The sequence below is a fragment of the Ahaetulla prasina genome, chromosome 8 (assembly GCF_028640845.1).
Source record: "Ahaetulla prasina isolate Xishuangbanna chromosome 8, ASM2864084v1, whole genome shotgun sequence".
Lineage (NCBI taxonomy): Eukaryota > Metazoa > Chordata > Lepidosauria > Squamata > Colubridae > Ahaetulla > Ahaetulla prasina.
Window position 1 is genome coordinate 2,643,283 of NC_080546.1, and position 14,703 is coordinate 2,657,985.

Below are 14,703 nucleotides of genomic sequence, written 5' to 3' on the forward strand. Positions count from 1 at the left end.
AAGGAGGAGAAGAGAGGAGGTGGAAGGAGAAGAAAAGAAGAGAAGGGATGCAGGAGAAGAAGGAGAGGGAAGAAGGAAGGAGAAGAAAAGAAGAGAAGAGAAGGGATGCAGGAGGAGAAGAGAGGAGGTGGAAGGAGAAGAAAAGAAGAGAAGGGATGCACAGGAGGAGGAGGACGAGGAGAAGGAGGAAGGGGAGGATGTGACTGTCAGCCTCAAAACCTTCATGGCTTCTCAGCGCCTTGCTGCCCCTTCCCTTAGCGCAAAGCTGCCCCTCCTGGTCTGACCATCCTCTTCTCCCCATAACAGCTGATCACGCCGCATGCAATCCGGGTCCAGACGCCGCCCCGGCACATCCCCGGCGTGGTGGAGGTGACGCTGTCCTACAAGTCGAAGCAGTTTTGCAAAGGAGCACCTGGGCGGTTTGTCTACACAGGTAAGCGCTGGACGCGAGGGACGGAGGGCAGGGTGAGAAAATACGGGGTAAGAGACAGGCGTCCCCGGCTTCTGTCACGGGATGGTTGAGCCACAATGTTGATGGACAGGAGCTAGGCAATGGAAATGCCCCCACACTGACTGCCAAGAAAGAGAGGAAGAAGAAGGGAGGGAGGAAGGAAGGAAGGAAGGAGAAGAAAGAAGTGGGAGAAGGAGGGAGGAAGGAAGGAAGGAAGGAAGGAAGGAAGGAGGGAGGGAGAGAGGGATGAAGAGGGATGGAAGGAAGGAAGGGGGAGAGAAGGAAGAAAGCAAGCAAGCAAGAAAAGAAAGAAAGGGAGGCAGGGAGGGAGGGAGGAAGGAAGGAAAAAAAAGGAAGAAAGGAAGGAAAGAAGAGAGGAAGGAGGGAGGAAGATTCATTTAATGACTATTCAAAGTTAAAACAGCACTGAAAAAAGTGACATGACCATTTTTCACACTTACGACCGCTGCAGCCTCCCCATGGCCACACGCTCAAAATTCAGACACTTGGCAACCGACTCATATTTACGACCGTTGCCGCATCCCAAGCTCACGTGATCCCCTTTTGCGACCTCCTAGATGAGCAAAGTCAACGGGGAAGCCCGATTCCCTTCACAGCTGGGTTACTGACCCTTCTAACTTAACAACGTTGGCAAGAAAGGTCATAAAATGGAGCAGGATTCTCTTTGACCGCTGCCTTGCTTAGCAAGAGAAACTCAGGGCTGCATTGTGGTCGTAACTCGAGGACTTCCGGTATATGAGAGGGAGGGAGAGCCCTTGTGCTCCCATCAAGGTAACAGTTATGGAGGTGTGTGCAAGGAATCGGAGTGTCACAAGCAGGCCCAAGAAATGATTGCAAATGTAGTCCGACAGATGCAGATTAGAAAACCGTGCAAAATTATACTCATTTGCATCTTTCTCTCTCTCTCTCTCTCTCCCCCCCTCTTTTTTTTTCTTTTGCTTGTTTGGCTTAATTCAAGTTATTTTGTTGACAGGGAAAGGAGCAGTTTTATGACAAACTGAAAACTTCATTCTTTAGGGGCATTTTGGGCCTTCCGTTGCAGACGGGGAAGGAAGAGGGGGAAGGAGAAGGAGAAGGGAAGAGAAGGTGAAGGGGAAGGAAGAGAGGGAAGGAGAAGAGAAGGGGAAGGGGAAGGAAGAGGGAGAAGGAGAAGGGAAGAGAAGGAGAAGGGGAAGGAAGAGGGGGAAGGAGAAGAGACGGGGAAGGGGAAGGAAGAGGGAGAAGGGGAAGGAAGAAGGAAGGAGAAGGAGAAGGGGAAGGAAGAGGAAGGAGAAGGAAGAGGAGAAGGGGAAGGAAGAGGGAGAAGGAGAAGGAAGAGAAGGAGAAGGGGAAGGAAGAGGGGAAGGAGAAGAGAAGGAAGGAAGGGGAAGGAAGAGGGAGAAGGAAGGAAGAAGGGGAAGGGGAAGGAAGAGGAAGGAGAAGAGAAGGGGAAGGGGAAGGAAGAGGAGAAGGAAGGAAGAAGGGGAAGGAGAAGGGAAGGAAGAGGGGAAGGAGAAGAAGGGGAAGGGGAAGGAAGAGGGAGAAGGGGAAGGAAGAGGGGGAAGGAGAAGGGAAGGGGAAGGAAGAAGGGAAAGTTGAAGAAAAGAAGGAGAAGAGAAAGAAGAGGAGAAGGGAAGAGAAGGGAAGGGAAGGGAAGAGGGGGAAGGAGAAGGGAAGGGGAAGGGGAAGGAAGAGGGGGAAGGAGAAGAAAAGAAGGAGAAAGGGAAGGGGAAGGGGAAGAGAAGGAGGAGAAGAGAAGGGAAGGAGAAGGAAGAGGGGGAAGGAGAAGAAAAGAAGGGGAAGGGGAAGGGGAAGAGAAGGAGAAGGGAAGGGGAAGTGGAAGGAAGAGGGGGAAGGAGAAGGGAAGAGAAGAGAAGATGGAATGGAATAAAGGAGAGGAAGAGAAGAGAAGAGAATAGAGAACAGAACAGAATTGTCTGTTGGTCAAGTGTGTTTAGACACACAAGGGATTTGTCTCCGGTGCAGAAGCTCTCAGTGGACATGCAAAACAACCAAGTAATCATAAGATGGGATTTGCTCTGCCAAGCACCCTCTCTCCCTCTCCCCAACATTGCTTGTCCTCCTGGACGTAACCCCAGCCAGGAAGGGTGCGTTGCCCCCTCGCTCCCGTTGCATGGCTAACCTTGCATGCTATGGCCTGGAAAAGGGGTCTGCGGGAGCGGAGGGGGGGGCAGCTGAGGAAGGGGGGGGCCAGTTGAGGGAGCCCGCGAAATCAATAGCAATTAAGGTTGCAGAGATGCTGCCCAAAACTGAAATGGGAGCATATGTTTACACTAAATCAAGCAATCCATCTTCATCCCAGGGTAGTAACTGAAGCAGATGCCAATCTGGGCTTGGGGTGGGTGGGGGCAGAATGGAGGAGGAGGAGGAGGAGATTCAGGGAAGCTGCGTTTGTTTGTCGGAGGGGATCAGGGGTGGGTTTCAAATTTTTTTACTACCGGTTCTGTGGGCGTGGCTTGGTGGGCGTGGCAGGGGAAAGATACTGCAAAATCTCCATTCCCCCCCACTCCAGGGGAAGGATACTGCAAAATCTCCATTCCAGTGGTGCATTGCCCCCCCCCCCGGTTCGGACCAGTTCAATAGAACCGGTAGTAAAACCGGCGGGAGGCTCCGCCCACTGACCCGAACGTCATCAAAAGCAATCTGTACATGTGCAGAAGCTTCGAACTAGTAGTAAAAGTAAGTAGAACCCACCCCTGCTCCATTCCCACCCCACTCCAGGGGAAGGTTATTGCAAAATCCCCATTTCCTCCCAATCAGCTGGGACTCGGGAGGCAGAGAATAGACGGGGGCGGGGCCAGTCAGAATTTTTACTACCAGTTCTCCGAACTACTCAAAATTTCCGCTACCGGTTCTCCAGAACCGGTCAAGAACCTGCCGAAATCCACCTCTGGAGGGGATCCAGGTAAAGGGGGCAGGGGTCCCTGATACGCTGGGCTTGCTATTTATTCTTATTTATGTACTGCCTTTATTATCTTTTTTTTTTTTTTTTGTTTACATTTATACCCCGCCCTTCTCCGAAGACTCAGGGCGGCTTACAATGTATAGGGCAATAGTCTCATTCTATTTGTATATATTTACAAAGTCAACTTATTGCCCCCCCAACAATCTGGGTCCTCATTTTACCTACCTTATAAAGGATGGAAGGCTGAGTCAACCTTGGGCCGGGCTCGAACCTGCAGTAATTGCAGGCTTTGTGTTCTTAATAACAGGCCTTTACCAGGCAGAGCTAAACCGGCCCTTCTTTGTATCTTTTTATCTTTGTAAATAACTCGGAAGTAACCATATGTAATATGCCTTCTTCTTCCTCCTATTTTCCCCACAATAACAGCCCTGCGAGGTGGGCTGGGCTGAGAAAGAGGGAGTGGCCCAAAGTCACCAACTGGGTTTCTTTCCTAAGCCAGGACTAGAATTCACTGTCTGCTAGTGATTGGCCCAAAGTCCCCCACTTGGCTTTCTTGCCTAAGGCCGAACTAGAACTCACTTTCTCCTGGTGATCAGCCCAAAGTCACCCAGCCAGCTTTCGTGCCTTAGGTGGGACTAGAACTCACCGTCTCCTGGTGATTGGCCCAAAGTCACCCAGAAAGCTTTCATGGTTAAAGTGGGACTAGAACTCACCGTTTCCTAGTGATTTGGCCCTTAGGCACAGCTTTTGTGCCTAAGGTAAGACGAGAACTCACCGTCTCCTGGTGATTGGCCTAAAGTCACTCAGCCGGCTTTCATGGCTAAGGTGGAACTAGAACTCACCGTCTCCTAGTGATTGGCCCAAAGTCATCCAGTAGGCTTCCAAGACTGAAGTGGGACTAGAACTCCCTATCTCCTGGTGATTGGTCTAAAGCAGAGGTGGATTTCAGCAGACTCTGACCAATTCTGGAGAACCAGCAGCAGAAATTTTGAGTAGTTTGGAGAACCGGTAGTAAACATTCTGCTGGGTCCTGCCCCCATCTATTCTCTGCCTCCCAAGTCCCAACTGATCGGGAGGGAATGGGGATTTTGCAGTATCCTTCTCCTGCCATGCCCACCAAGCCACACCCCCCAAGCCATGCCACGCCCACTGAGCCACCCCCCCCCAAGCCATGCCACGCCCACCAAGCCACACACACAGAACCGGTAGTAAAAAAAAAATTTGAAACCCACCACTGGTCTAAAGTCACTTTAGTAGCTGACCTCAAACAGCTAAGCAGGGCTGGAACGGCTTTAGATTCGGATGGGAGACCACAAGGAGATCCTAGGGCAGCAGTTGAGAGCAGAAAACTGCAGCAAACCCCTTTCGGACAGTTGCCGTGAAAATGGCCCCTGTGCACAGCAAGCCCAAGGTCATGGTCAGCTGAGCTTGAGCCAGCTGGACGCTGCGACTGCCTACAAGGCCAATACCATCCTAACTTCATACAGAGAATTAGAGTCAATTAAGGCGTCTTGGCTCCAGGCCCAAAATCCCAGCCTTTTAGGATGTGACTGTAAGGATTCCTGCATTTGCATAGGATTGGTACTGCCTATAGAGAAAAGTTGCAGGTAGTCCTTGATTTACGGCCACAATTGAGCCCAAAATTTCTGTTGCTGAGCGAGACAGTTGTTAAATGAATCCCTGCAGCTGTTAAAGTTAGTTACCTGGTTGTTAAATGAATCTGGCTTCAAGGAAAGAAGCAACTTTCTGGGTGCCGTCCACCAACTGGGTCTACGGCTGATGCTCTGCAATGCCCGGTCCGTGGTTAATAAGGCTCCCCTGATTTGTGACCTGATTCAGAGGGAGTCCGCGGACTTTATGGGCATTACGGAGACCTGGTTGGGCACAGAAGGGGGTGTACCCCTGGTTGAACTGTGCCCTCCGGGTTTCCGTGCATTCCATCAGCCGAGGACCCAGGGTAGGGGTGGGGGGGTGGCGGTTGTGATTAGGGAAAGTCTGGAGCCGAGGGAGTCCACTGTTCCTCAGATAGCTGGCTGTGAATCCCTCCTTGTGAAGTGGGGCCATCGAAATCAGATGGGGTTGTTGATCACGTACCTGGCTCCTTGCTGCGTGGCCACAGCCCTACCTGAACTACTGGAGGTGCTTGCTGGCGTGGCGGTTGAGATTCCCAGACTTTTGGTCTTGGGAGATTTCAACTTGCCATCGGCCGGCTTGTCATCAACAGTGGTTCAGGAGTTCCAGGCCTCCATGACGGCCTTGGACCTGATTCAAGTAACTGATGGCCCTACACACATCGGGGGAGGCGCGCTAGATTTGATTTTTATCTCTGGTCAGTGGGTAAATGATCTGGATTTAGGAGATATAGTGAAAGAACCGTTGTCATGGTCAGATCATTTTCTCCTTCGCCTAGACTTTCGAACCGCTGCTCACCACCGCAGGGAGACGGAGCCGATGCGTTGGTTCCGTCCCAGGCGCCTGATGGACCCGGAGAGGTTCCTGACGGAGCTTGGGCCGTTTCCTGAGGATCTTACCCACGGCACGACTGAAGAACTAGTTGCGGCTTGGGAACGGGCCGCGGCTGGGGCTTTGGACCGTGTCGCGCCTTTGCGGCCTCTGACCCGGCGCAGATCTCAATTGGCTCCCTGGTTCTCCGGGGAGCTGAGAGAGATGAAACGCCGGAGAAGACGCCTAGAGAGTGTTTGGAGGTCCAGCCGTTCCGAGGCTGATCGGACACTAGTGAGGTCCTTTACTAGGACTCATTTAGTGGCAATGAGGGAGGCGAACGTTCCTACGCTTCCACCCTCATTGCATCGGCAGATAACCGCCCGGCCGCCCTGTTTGGTGACCCGTTCCTCCTTCAACAGGAGGGACGGATGACCTCTGCAGGGACGAGCTGAGGAGTTTAACGGTTATCTATACGATAAAATCGTTCAACCGTGATGGTTTGGATCATGATTGCGATGATTCAGCCGAGGCGGCAGAGACTCGTCTTGTTGAGGTTATTTGGGATGAGTTTGAGTCTGTGGCTCGAGGACGTGGACAGGTTGCTGGGGAGGTTGAATGCAACTACGTGTTTACTAGACCCGTGCCCTTCCTGGTTAGTACTGGCTGCTCAGGAAGTGACACGAGGCTGGCTCCAGGGGATTATAAATGCTTCTTTGGTTGAAGGGGTTTTCCCCACCGCCTTGAAGGAGGCGGTGGTGAGACCTCTCCTGAAGAAGCCTTCCCTGGACCCAGCTATTTTGGGTAATTATCGTCTAGTCTCCAACCTTCGCTTTTTAGCGAAGGTTGTGGAGAGTGTGGTTGCATGGCAGCTTCCCGGCACCTGGAGGAAGCTGTCTATCTAGACCTGCTCCAGTCCGGCTTCCGACCCGGTTACAGCACGGAGACGGCTTTGGTCGCGGATGACCTCTGGAGGGCCAGGGACAGGGGTTGTTCCTCTGCCTTGGTCCTATTAGACCTCTCAGCGGCTTTTGATACCATCGACCATGGTATCTTGCTGCGCCGGTTGGAGGGGTTGGGAGTGGGAGGCACCGTTTATCGGTGGTTCTCCTCCTATCTCTCCGACCGGTCGCAGACGGTGTTGACAGGGGGGCAGAGGTCGTCCTCGAGGGGCCTCACTTGTGGGGTACCCCAGGGGTCGATTCTCTCGCCTACCCTGTTCAACATCTACATGAAGCCGCTGGGTGAGGTCATCAGTGGTTTCGGGGTGAGTTATCATCTGTACGCTGATGATACTCAGCTGTACTTTTCCACCCCGGACCACCCCAACGAAGCGGTCGAAGTGCTGTCCCGTGCCTGGAAGCCGACGGGTCTGGATGGGGAGAAACAGACTCAAGCTCAATCCTCCAAGACGGAGTGGCTGTGGATGCGGCACCCGGTACAGTCAGCTGCACCCGCAGCTGACTGTTGGGGCAGTTAGTGGCCCCAAAGGAGGTGGTTCGCAACTTGGGCGCCCTCCTGGATGGTCGGCTGTCCTTTGATGAACATCTGGCGGCCGTCACCAGGAGGGCCTTTACCAAGTTTGCTTGGTTCGCCAGTTGCGCCCTTCCTTGACCGGGATGCCTTATGCACGGTCACCACGCCTGGTTACGCCTCGGCTGGATTATTGCAATGCTCTCACATGGGGCTGCCCTTGAGGTGCACCCGAGGCTACAGTTAGTCCAGAATGCAGCTGCGCTGAGTGGTAACGGGAGCCGTCAGGCTCCCATGTAACACCACTGCTCCGTAGTCTGCACTGGCTTCCTGTGGTCTTCGGTGCGCTCAAGATTCTGGTTACCACCTTTAAAGCGCCCATGGCTTAGGACCCGGTACTTACGAGACCGCCTGCTGCTACCTTATGCCTCCCATCGACCAGACGCTCACAGAGAGGGCCTTCTCAGGGTGCCGTCCGCCAAACAATGTCAGCTGGCGGCCCCCAGGAGTAGGGCCTTCTCTGTGGGAGCACCAACACTCTGGAACGAACTCCCCCCTGGCTTACGTCAAGTGCCTGATCTTCGGACCTTTCGTCGTGAGCTTAAAACATATTTATTCATTCAAGCAGGACTGGCATAAATAGCTGTTTTAAATTGGGGTTTTAATAATATTTTAAATTTTTAAATGTTTTAATAATCGGCCGCATAGTAATAGTTCTTTTTAAATTCTTTTAATTGTAAATATTTCGTGTTTTATTTTGGCTGTACACCGCCCTGAGTCCTTCGGGAGAAGGGCGGTATAGAAATTTAATAAAATAAATAAATAAAATAAAATAAAATAAACTTAGAACTAAGGAGAAATTTCCCGATGGGGAGAACAATTAACTAGTGGAACTACCTGCCACCAGAAGTTGCAGGTGCTCCAATACTGGAAGTTTTTAAGAAGAGATTGGGCAGCCGTTTGTCTGAAATGGTGCAGGGTTTCCTACCTGAGCCGGGGGTTGGACTAGAAGATCTCCAAGGTCCCTTCCAACTCCCGTTCTGTTATTCTATTGACTTTGCCTGTCAGAAGGTCGCAAAAGGAGATCACACGATCCCGGGATACTACATCCGTCATAAATATGAGTCAGTTGCCAAGCATCTGGATTTTGATCACGTGACCAGGGGAATGTGGCAACCATCGTGCGAGAAACGGTCATTGGGTCATTTTTTCCCCACTGCCCTTGTAACTTGGAACGGTCACTAAATGAACGGTTGCAAGTTTGAAGACTACTAAGATCTAACAAAATGAAATTCGATGTAGAGAAAAGTCAAGTCTTACTCTTAGGCAAGAAAACTCAAAAGGTCACATATAGACTGGGTGAAACCAGGCTTAGGAGCAGTAACTGTGAGACACATCTTGGAGTCTTAGTGGACAACCAGTTAAATAGGAGCCAGCATCCAAAAAAGCCAATGCAATCCTAAATTGCATTAACAGAGGGATTCAGTCAAGATCAAGGGAGGTATAATACCACTCTATAAAGCCTTAGTAAGGCCACACCTAGAGTACTGCATCCAGTTTGGGTCACCACACTATAAAAAAAGATGTTGAGACTCTAGAAAGAGTGCAGAGAAGAGCAACCAGGATGATTAAGGGACTGGAGGCTCAAACATACAAAGAACGGTTGCAGGAACTGGGCCTGGCTAGTCTAGGGAAGAGAAGGACCAGGAGAGACAGGATAGCATCTTCCAATATTTGAGGGGCTGCCACAGAGAGGAGAGGGTCAAACTATTTTCTAAAGCACCCAAAGGCCAGAGAAGGAAGAATGGAAGGAAACGGACCAAGGAGAGATTCAACCTGGAAATAAGGAGGAATTTCCTGACGGTGAGAACCATCAACCAGTGGTACAGAAGTTCCCTTCGGAAGTTGTGGGAGCTACATCACTGGAGGCTTTCAAGAAGAGACCGGACTGCCCCCTGTCAGAAATGATGTAGGGTCTCCTGCTTGGGTGGGGGGTTGGATTAGATCAGGGGTCTCCAACCTTGACAACTTTAAGCCTGGTGGACTTCAACTCCCAGAATTCCCCAGCCAGCAGATGATCTCCAAGCTCCCTTCCGACAATCTATTAATGTGTTCTTTGCACACTGCAAATCTGATAGCTTCTTTCTTTCCACGCGTAGCCCTGAACGAGCCAACGATCGATTATGGGTTTCAACGCCTACAGAAGGTGATTCCCCGGCACCCTGGCGACCCCGAACGCTTACCAAAGGTAGGAAACAACCCCCCCCTTCTCTTAAGTGTCTCAGCGTTGCGTCGATGCGTTGAACACCAGCTTTGCGAGAAACTCGGTGCGTGTGGCTCCCGGTTTTCATTTCCACGCCAAACAGTTTATTTTGTGTTTTTTTCAATTTTCTGATGAGGATGAGAGACAAACCACGGAGGAAGAAAGTTTTAGGAAACCCGGTTTTCTTTATCGGCTGGTTGTGTTTGTCATCGGCAGGGATTTGTTGTGGTTACTAGCAGAAGCATTGAAAAGTCCCCAAGTCCTTGCCACCTTATATTCCTCTGTTTGTTTGTTTTTATTTTATTTTAGGAGAGTTTGGGCGAAAAAAAGTGAACATGTAAGATAGGACCACAGGGCATGATTAAAGATAAAAATTAAATACAGGTAGTCCTCGACTTACGACCACAACGGAGCCCAAAATTTCTACTGTTAAGCGAGACATCGGTTAAATGAGTTTGGCCCCCTTTTACAACTTTTCTTGCCACGGTTGTTAAGTGAATCATTGCAGTTGTTAAGTTAGTAACAAGGTTGTTAAGTGAATCCATTGATTTTGCTCGTCAGAAGGTCGCAAAAGAGGATCACGTGACCTCGGGACACCGCGACCGTCATAAATAGGAGCCAGCTGCCAAGTGTCCGACTTTCGATCTCGTGGCTCCGGGGATGCTGCAATGGTCATAACTGGGAAAAACAGTCATAAGTCACTTTTTTCAGTGCCTGTGTAACCTGGAACGGTCACTAAACGAACTGTTGTAAGTCGAGGACTACCTGTAAACCAATATTTGGCAGTGTTTTCGTTCCTCAGTTTCTCAGCAAAACCACAAACTCTGAGCGCTGAGACATCACTCCCATCCCACATGCACAGCCCCAAACACATGTGCACACACCAACACACGTGTGTGCGCACACATATATGCACACCAGGCAAAGGGCCCAGAAGGACACACTCCCCATCATGCCTTGATGAGCCTCAAGGGACATCAACACCCACCCACACAAACACACACACACACACACACACAAACATACGGAACTGGGTATGTCTATTTAATGAAAAGAAGGACTAGGGGAGACATGATAGCAGCGTTCCAATATCTCAGGGGCTACCCCAAAGAAGAGGGAGTCAAACTATTCTCCAAAGCACCTGAGGGGAGAACAAGAAACAATGGGTGGAAACTGATCAAGGAGGAAGGAAGGAAGGAAGGAAGGAAGGAAGGAAGGAAGGAAGGAAGGAAGGAAGGAAGGAAGGAAGGAAGGAAGGAAGGAAGGAAGGAAGGAAGGAAGGAAGGAAGGAAGGATTTTATCTATCCATAGTTTAATGAAAAGAAGGACTAGGGGAGACATGCTAGCAGTCTTCCAATATCTCAGGGGTTGCCACAAAGAAGAAGGAGTCAAACTATTCTCCAATGCACCTGAGGGTAGAACAAGAAGCAATGGGTGGAAACTAATCAAGGAGGAAGGAAGGAAGGAAGGAAGGAAGGAAGGAAGGAAGGAAGGAAGGAAGGAAGGAAGGAAGGAAGGAAGGAAGCATTTTATCTATCCATAGTTTAATGAAAAGAAGGACTAGGGGAGACATGATAGCAGCGTTCCAATATCTCAGGGGCTGCCCCAAAGAAGAGGGAGTCAAGCTATTCTCCAAAGCACCTGAGGGTAGAACAAGAAGCAATGGGTGGAAACTAATCAAGGAGGAAGGAAGGAAGGAAGGAAGGAAGGAAGGAAGGAAGGAAGGAAGGAAGGAAGGAAGCATTTTATCTATCCATAGTTTAATGAAAAGAAGGACTAGGGGAGACATGATAGCAGTGTTCCAATATCTCAGGGGCTGCCCCAAAGAAGAGGGAGTCAAACTATTCTCCAAAGCACCTGAGGGGAGAACAAGAAGCAATGGGTGGAAACTGATCAAGGAGGAAGGAAGGAAGGAAGGAAGGAAGGAAGGAAGGAAGGAAGGAAGGAAGGAAGGAAGGAAGGAAGGAAGGAAGGAAGGAAGGAAGGAAGGAAGGATTTTATCTATCCATAGTTTAATGAAGAGAAGGACTAGGGGAGACATGATAGCAGTCTTCCAATATCTCAGGGGCTGCCCCAAAGAAGAAGGAGTCAAACTATTCTCCAATGCACCTGAGGGTAGAACAAGAAGCAATGGGTGGAAACTAATCAAGGAGGAAGGAAGGAAGGAAGGAAGGAAGGAAGGAAGGAAGGAAGGAAGGAAGGAAGGAAGGAAGCATTTTATCTATCCATAGTTTAATGAAAAGAAGGACCAGGGGAGACATGATAGCAGTTTTCCAATATCTCAGAGGCTGCCCCCAAAGAAGAGGGAGTCAAGCTATTCTGCAAAGCACCTGAGGGTAGAACAAGAAGCAATGGGTGGAAACTAATCAAGGAGGAAGGAAGGAAGGAAGGAAGGAAGGAAGGAAGGAAGGAAGGAAGGAAGGAAGGAAGGAAGGAAGGAAGCATTTTATCTATCCATAGTTTAATGAAAAGAAGGACTAGGGGAGACATGATAGCAGTCTTCCAATATCTCAGGGGCTGCCCCAAAGAAGAGGGAGTCAAGCTATTCTCCAAAGCACCTGAGGGTAGAACAAGAAGCAACGGGTGGAAACTAATCAAGGAGAGAAGCAACTTAGAACTAAGGAGAAATTTCCTGACAGTTAGAACAATTAATCAGTGGAACGACTTGCCTGCAGAAGTTGTGAATGCTCCAACACTGGAAATTTTTAAGAAAATGTTGGATAACCATCTGTCTGAGATGATGTAGGGTTTCCTGCCTGGGCAGGGGGTTGGACTAGAAGGCCTCCAAGGTCCCTTCCAACTCTGATATTATGTTATGTTATACGCGCATGGCCAGCAGGACACGCTCGGCATCACGCCTTGACAAGCCTCGAGGGATGTCACCACCACCCCATGCACACACACACACACACACACACACAGAGCGCGCAAAAGGCCGTGAAGGAGCCATTCCAGTTACTCCTCGAGGCCCTCAAGGGACTTCTGGCAGGGAAGTGGGACGGCCTGGAGGTCAACCGGGCATTTGGCAGCCGTCCTCCAGCATGAGGGCATCGCTGGGCTCCTGCCGTGGCGGCTGGGCACCTCTCACTCGTGCCACCATCCTTGGGAAATCCGGCTGATCCCTCTGGGCAGAGAGCAGCTGGCGGCAAGAGGGGGCTTCAGATGGGGAGTGACAGCCGAAGGCAGCCGCCAAATTGGAGCCATTAATCACGGCTTGACACGGATGCAGGAGCTGCTGCAGGGGCTGTTTGCCCGCATGGCTTCCCCATTCCTGACTTGGGGGAGGAGCTCAGTGGTGAACATAACCTCCCCCCCCCCACAACACTCTCCATTCTCTCCTTCTGCTCGCCCACTTTTCAGCCCCATCAGTGAGTCTGGGGTCTCCTTCTAAGAAAGCCCCACAGAGGCTGTCGGTCCCCGGAAAAAAAGCCCTTTTTATCCAAGTTAATTTACTTTCAGGATTAGATTTGCTGAGAGGGAGACAAGAAGCAATGGGTGGAGGGAGGGAGTCGAGGAAATACGACAATAGATGCCATAGTTGAGCTGGTTCTTGAGATAGACAGTCTCTGTATAGGGAGGCTCTTTCTGTCTCATTCATGTGTTGGCCTGAATTCCTTGCGGCAGATTAAATTTGGACGATTGGTGCATCAAGTTATTTATATGTTGCGAGGGAAGGAGGAGGAGGAGGAGGAGGAGGAGGAGGAGGAGGAGGAGGAGGAGGAGGAAAGGGCAGAAAGGGGAGGGGGAGGAAGAGGAAGGGGAAGTATTAAGGATACGATGACTACAGCTTTCATAACTACATCCTAAATTGCAGAGCTTGTAAAAATTTAAAAAAAGCATGTTTAAGAAAAAAATAAATAAATCTCCAATTTTGAGCTAACTTTTTAGAAAAGGTGATTGAGCGAACAAAGAAAACCTCCAGAGGAAAATAAAAATACAGGATGGAAGGAAAGGAAGATAAATTAAGAACCAAAACCGCAGGGAATGGAAAGATACAAAGGGCAGCAAAACGTAGGAATATGCACTCCTACATGCAAAAATATTAGAAATACACCAAATTGAACGTTCCATCTTTTTCCTCTAGATTGTGCCCATCTGGGTCCAGGCTAGTCTTCCTAAAACCAATCCTCTAAACTGTAGGTAGTTGCAGTGGTGGGATTCAAATAATTTAACAACCGGTTCTCTCCCCTAATGATTTCTTCCAACAACCGGTTCTCCCAAAGTGGTGCGAACTGGCTGAATCCCACCACTGGGTAGTTGGATGTCCAAAGCCACAACCAGCTGCTGAACCATAGCCAAATCGGAACGTTAACATTTTCCTTATCTGGGGTGTGTGTGTGTGTGTGTGTGTGTGTGAGAGAGAGAGAGAGAGAGAGATGGAAGGGGAAGGAAGAAGGGAGGAAAAAAGGAAGGGAGGGAGGGAGGGAGGGAGAGAGAGAGAAAGAGAGAGAAAGAAAGAAAGAAAGAAAGAAAGAAAAAGAAAATTTTTTTGAAGAAAGAGAAACATTTTAAACAATCATATTTAATATTTCCACCCAGAAGGACATTTGTACAGAGTACAGATACAGGGTCCTCAGCTTACAACTATAAATGAGCCCAATGCGAGACGCTTGTTAAGTGAATTAAGGGAGAGAGGGAAGGAGGGAGGGAGGGAGGGAGGGAGGAAGGAAGGAAGGAAGGAAGGAAGGAAGGAAGGAAGGAAGGAAGGAAGGAAGGAAAAAGGAGAGAATGGGGAAGGAAGGAGAGAAGGAAGGAAAAGGAGAATGTGGAAGGAAGGAAGGAAGGAAGGAAGGAAGGAAAAGGAGAATGTGGAAGGAAGGAGAGAAGGAAGGAAAAGGAGAATGTGGAAGGAAGGAAAAAAGGAAAGAAGGAAAAGGAGAATGTGGAAGGAAGGAAAAAAGGAAGGAAGGAATTCATTCTCTGGGCACATCCTTCCCACCTTCTGCTTTATACAGTAAATTGTAAAAAAATAAAATAAAAGCAGAATCGGCTCATCCGGCTGTGATCTGACTCTCCTTTAGCCAAGACTGGGGGGGGGGGCGCTGGGGGGGGGGGAGATTTAGCCAGACTGGGCTGCTCATTCATCATAGTTAAGCAGCCTGTCTCTCTCTCTCTCATACACACACACACACACACACACACAAGCTC

General features: G+C 49.8%; 1 protein-coding gene across 3 annotated transcripts in view; it reads left to right on the forward strand.

The window, feature by feature from the left end:
* The window catches only part of LOC131203064 (transcription factor COE3-like), a 93,479-nt gene that overhangs the window by 58,590 nt on the left and 20,186 nt on the right, over positions 1-14,703 (forward strand). For all 3 annotated transcript variants that reach the window (XM_058192947.1, XM_058192946.1, XM_058192948.1), the window contains 2 exons: positions 307-433; positions 9,452-9,540. In XM_058192947.1, coding sequence (XP_058048930.1) covers positions 307-433; positions 9,452-9,540 — 216 coding nt within the window. The remainder of the gene's footprint in view (positions 1-306; positions 434-9,451; positions 9,541-14,703) is intronic.